Source organism: Myotis brandtii, unplaced genomic scaffold (assembly GCF_000412655.1).
Source record: "Myotis brandtii unplaced genomic scaffold, ASM41265v1 scaffold297, whole genome shotgun sequence".
Lineage (NCBI taxonomy): Eukaryota > Metazoa > Chordata > Mammalia > Chiroptera > Vespertilionidae > Myotis > Myotis brandtii.
In genome coordinates this window covers 469373-474444 of record NW_005361351.1, presented here as the reverse complement: position 1 = coordinate 474444, position 5072 = coordinate 469373, and the positions used below count along the sequence as shown (strand labels likewise).

The following is a 5072-nucleotide window of genomic DNA, read 5'->3' as shown; positions in this document are numbered from 1 at the left end:
CGCCCCCAACGGCCTTCCCCTGCCAGACTGGTCATCCCCAACGGCCCTCCTCTGCTGGCCTGATCTTGCCCCCATTGGCCCTCCCCTGCAGGCCTGATCTCGCCCCCAACTGCCCTCCTCTGCTGGCCTGGTCATCCCCAACTGCCATCCTGGTCATCCCCAACTGCCCTCTCCCGCTGGCCTGATTGCCCCTAACCCCCTGCTGGCCTGGTCTCACCCCCAACTGCCCTCCCCTGCTGTCCTGATCGCCCCTAACTGCCTCTGCCTCAGCCCCCACCACCTTGGCTTTGTCTGGAGGGAGGTTGGACGTTCAGAAGATGGCCGGTTGAACCAGTCTAATTAGCATATTACCCTTTTATTAGTATAGATTATATAGGATAGGATTGCTTTAATGGGGGGGAAAAGCCTTTTTCAGCAGGAGGAGATGCTCTTGGCAAACAAAAGTACATAATCCCTATATCTGGACTGATAGCCAGGCATATGCACTATACTGCCAAAGCGGTCATTAAAAAATTGAACCGCTTTCTTACACCTTACACCAGTTCTCAACCTTCTGGCCCTTCAAATACAGTTCCTCATGTTGTGACCCAAACATAAAATTATTTTCGTTGCTACTTCATAGCTGTAATGTTGTTACCGTTATGAATCGTAATATAAATATCTGATATGCAGGATGGTCTTAGGCGACCCCTGTGAAAGGGTTGTTTGACCGCCAAAGGGGTTGCGACCCACAGGTTGAGAACTGCTGCCTTACACCAAACAGCTATTGCCCTTAAAACCCCTCCTCAGCCCCCACCTTAGGTTCTGCCTTTGCAGTTCACCCAGATTAGGTTCTGATTGGTCAGTTTCTATGCCAGTCAATGTAAAAAGCTCCACCTCCTAGGCAGCCATTGGTTCTTCTGGGAAATCCAGAACAGCCCCGCTGACAGCTATCTCTCTTGCCAGGCCTATCTTTGGGCCTGATCCACAGTGGCTGCGCATCAGGCCCTGCTTCTCTATCTCTCCAGGCCTTGCCAGCAGCTGTGATGGCTGCTGATCAGGCCCCTCTTCTCTCTCTCTCTGGGCCTGATCCGCAGCCGCCCCACCTACCTTGCCCCACCCACCCTCTTCCACTGTCCGGCCCGCCTGCCACCAGCATTGCTGTGATAGGAGCCTGTGGGCCACTGGGGAGGGACCAAGAGGTGCTCCATGCACTTCCTGGTGACTGGTCATCCGTCTGGTCATTTAGGTCGTGACGGCCCTAGGCTATTATTAGTATAGATAGCCAGCAAATCTTGAGTGTTTCTTTTTTAGGGGTGGTGGATGAGGATAGTTAACATTTAGATGAGAATATAAATTCTTGTAAGCAGGCATTTGAGTTGATATATTATTTCCCTTTGCTTTTCTTTAGAGTCTTTCTCTGAGGATGAATGGAATTTACTGTATGTTGCAGTCACTCGTGCCAAGAAGTGTCTCATCATGACCAAATCATTGGAGAACATTTTGACTTTGGCTGGGGTAAGAGGAACTGGTAGCACAAGTTAGTTTAACAACATTGGATTATATTGGGTTTGAATAGGGATCAACCTTTCCTGGGTTGGAAGAGAAGGGCTTCTCTTTTTCTAGTGCATAGAGGCCTATTGCTAGTGCAGGAAGTGTCCTAACCAAAGAAACAAACATGTGGGTTCTTTTCTAAGTTCTTTCCTGATCTAGTAAGTTCTTTTAAAAATATCAGCTGTGTTCATGCATTTCTTAATTTCTCCCTTATTCGATTAGTGCTTAACACTCTTAGGGAAAAACATGGCAAGAATGTTTTCTGTGTTTGAACTTTCTCCCCCTCACTCCCTGGTTCCTTTTGAACTGGCAACTGTTGCTGCCAGGGGAGAATGTGCATTCAGGTACCTGGCCTCTTGTCACTGGCTAAGATGCAGAAAAGTATCAGCACTCACTCTTTACTCCTGCAAATCAGTCTTCTCCCACACTCTCTTGTTTCCACCTTTCATGGACTGGAGCAGGGGTCCTCAAACTACGGCCCGCGGGCCACATGCAAATACAAGTATTGTATTTGTTCCCGTTTTGTTTTTTTACTTTTATAGTTGGTTTGTTCAAATCAGGATCCAGACATTTGGCTGTTAGGTCTTTTACGTTTCTTAATTTAGAGCAGTCAAGACCCTCTCCCTCCTTTTCAGTGCTCCTGGGTTTTTTGCAGAAATGGAGTCAGTTTTTCTACATAATATTTCACATTCTAGATTTATTGCTTTGTGTGGTTGGATAGCCTATTCTACTATTGCCTACCCTGGATTTTCTATAACTGGAATTTGGCCATAGAGACTTAATTAGGCTCAGGCTTCACTTTTCTGGCAGGGATCCTGTATTTGGGGGTCAGGGAGACACTTTGCTTTGTATTGCCTTATATCAGAAGGCAGTGATATCAGATTATCTCCCTTTTAGTGGGGTTAAGATTGTTCAACGTTTTAGTAGATAGAGATAGGAAATTCATATATATATGTGGGGGAGGGATGGACGGTAATAACTGAGCATGTGAAAGTATGTTGTGAACAGTTGGGTCATGCATGGTGAGGTTTTTAGGGCAAAAGTGAGCCATTGTTTCCCACCACCTAGAGTGATAACTATTTGGTTTCCCCTGTAATCAAGAGTAGGGCAGGCAGCCTCTTTTTCTCTGACCCCCTTAGAAAATCTAGCTAATCACTAGGAGCTTTTTTGTTTCTTTGCTTATTTCACGTTTTGAAGAAGTGAAGGGACTCACTGTGTTGCCAAATTATGAAGTGACATGGAGTTATGCTAGTTGCTCAGAGACAGCTTCTTAGCCTCCTAGAATCTTAATCCAAATCTCACAGGCACATCCTTAGTACAGTGCTTAGCACATGGTTGGTGGTCATTGTTTGTCGAATGGATGAAACAGCCCCTCTCGTTCTTAGGCTGCGCACGGCCTGATCCCACAGGCCTCCGATGAGACTACCTTGGTTAACATCCCAGTTTTTCCACCTGGGTACTTTGTGACTTTGGGCAAGCTACTGAACACTCTGTACTTCTCTTTCCTAATCTGTGAAACTGGCATAATGGCACTGACTGCACCTCTGAGGAGGGGATAGAGAAGGTCCATGATGAACTGGTGAAATAACTGCTTTACAATCGATTGGGGAAAGCAGACGGACACTCAAGGGCAGTTAGTTGTCTTAAAGACACTGAATCCCGGGAGGAGGTAGCACGGGGAGAACTGGCATTTGCTTCAGAGCTGTGTTGTCATGGCATGTGTGTGCTCATTCATTCAGCAGTGATTGTTGAGCACTTTCTACATGACAGAAGTGCTGTTGAGTCATGTGCTTCCATGTCATTTAGCTTTGTATCTGGACATTATCACAGAGACGGCGAGACAGAAATACTCTGTTGCTTGCTGATTAAGAGCACAGGCTCTGGACTTGGGCACACCGAGTTTAAGCCCCACATCTGCTGCAATCTAGCTCTGTGATCTTGTGCACAAGTGACCTAATTTCTTATCAGTCATACCCTCATCTATGCAATGGGGATAATGACAATGTCACCCCAGGAAATCATTGGTGAGGATTATATGTATAGTGCTTTATAAGCAAAGGATCTGACTGCTAGTAAGGAAGCAAGGCATTTAAAAACAAGCAGTCTGGGATGATTTCAGGAGGAGAGGTGTAGGTGGTGGCATCATGTGCCTTTAGATTTCTGAAGGCCAGGGGTTCCAGTGAAGCTTTCTCCTCTGTGATAGTGTTTGTAACAGCTACAGTGGTCCATCTGCCAGTATATTACACAGTTTGATGTAAGCCCTTCACAGTTTTTTTGAGTGATGGAGTTTCTCCACAGCTAATGGTCTTTGTATCTGTGAAAGTATTGGATACCCAAGATATCACTAAAGAATGTGGGTGGCACTCGCTTCGGCACATATACTAAAATTGGAACGATACAGAGAAGATAAGCATGGTCCCTGTGCAAGGGTGACACGCAAATTCCGTGAAGCGTTCCATATTTTTACACCATGACCAAGTAGGATTTATCCCGGGATGCAAGGATGGTACAATATCCACAAATCTATAAACATGATACATCACATAAACAAATTGAGAGATAAAAATCACATAGTCATATCAATTGATGAGAAAAAGCATTTGACAAAATTCAGCACCTTTTCTTGATAAAAACTCTCAGCAAGGTGGGAATAGAAAGATCATACCTCAACATAATAAAAGCCATATATGACAAACCCACAGCCAACATCATACTCAATGGGCAAAAACTAAAACCATTTCCCCTAAGAACAGGAACAAGATAGGGATGCCCACTTTCACCACTCCTGTTCGACATAGTACTGGAAGTACTAGCCATTGCTATTAGACAAGAAAAAGAAATAAAAGGCATCCAAATTGGAAAAGAAGAAGTAAAACTGTCCTTATTTGCAGATGACATGATACTATACATAGAAAACCCTAAAGACTCCATCAAAAAATTATTAGACTTAATAAATGAATTCGGAAATGTAGCAGGATACAAAATTAATGCCAAGAAATCTATGGCATTTCTATGCACCAATAGTGAACTTACAGAAAGAGAGACTAAAAAAGCAATCCCATTTACCATTGCACCAAAAAAATTAAACTTAACTAAGGACGTAAAAGACCTGTACGCGGAAAACTACAGGACACTGGAAAAAGAGATAGAGGAAGACATAAACAGATGAAAGAACATACCGTGTTCATGGATTGGTAGAATCAACATCATTAAAACGTCCATATTACCCAAAGCAATCTATAGATTTAATGCAATCCCCATTAAAATACCAATAGCATATTTCACAGACCTAGAACGAACTCTCCAAAAATTCATCTGGAATAAAAAAAGACCCTGAATAGCTGCAGCAATCTTGAGAAAGAAGAACAATGTTGAAGGGATCACAATACCAGATATCAAGCTAAACTACAAAGCAACTGTTCTCAAAACTGCGTGGTACTGGCACAAGAACAGACATATAGACCAGTGGAACAGAACAGAGAACCCAGAAATTGACACAAGTCATTATGCTCAATTAATATTTGACAAAGGAGGCAAGA

General features: G+C 43.9%; 1 protein-coding gene across 4 annotated transcripts in view; it reads left to right on the top strand.

Moving 5' to 3' along the window:
• FBXO18 (F-box protein, helicase, 18) overlaps positions 1–5072 on the top strand; it is a 54198-nt gene that overhangs the window by 46165 nt on the left and 2961 nt on the right. For all 4 annotated transcript variants that reach the window (XM_005869502.2, XM_014542292.1, XM_005869501.2 and 1 more), the window contains one exon: positions 1391–1497. In XM_005869502.2, coding sequence (XP_005869564.1) covers positions 1391–1497 — 107 coding nt within the window. The remainder of the gene's footprint in view (positions 1–1390; positions 1498–5072) is intronic.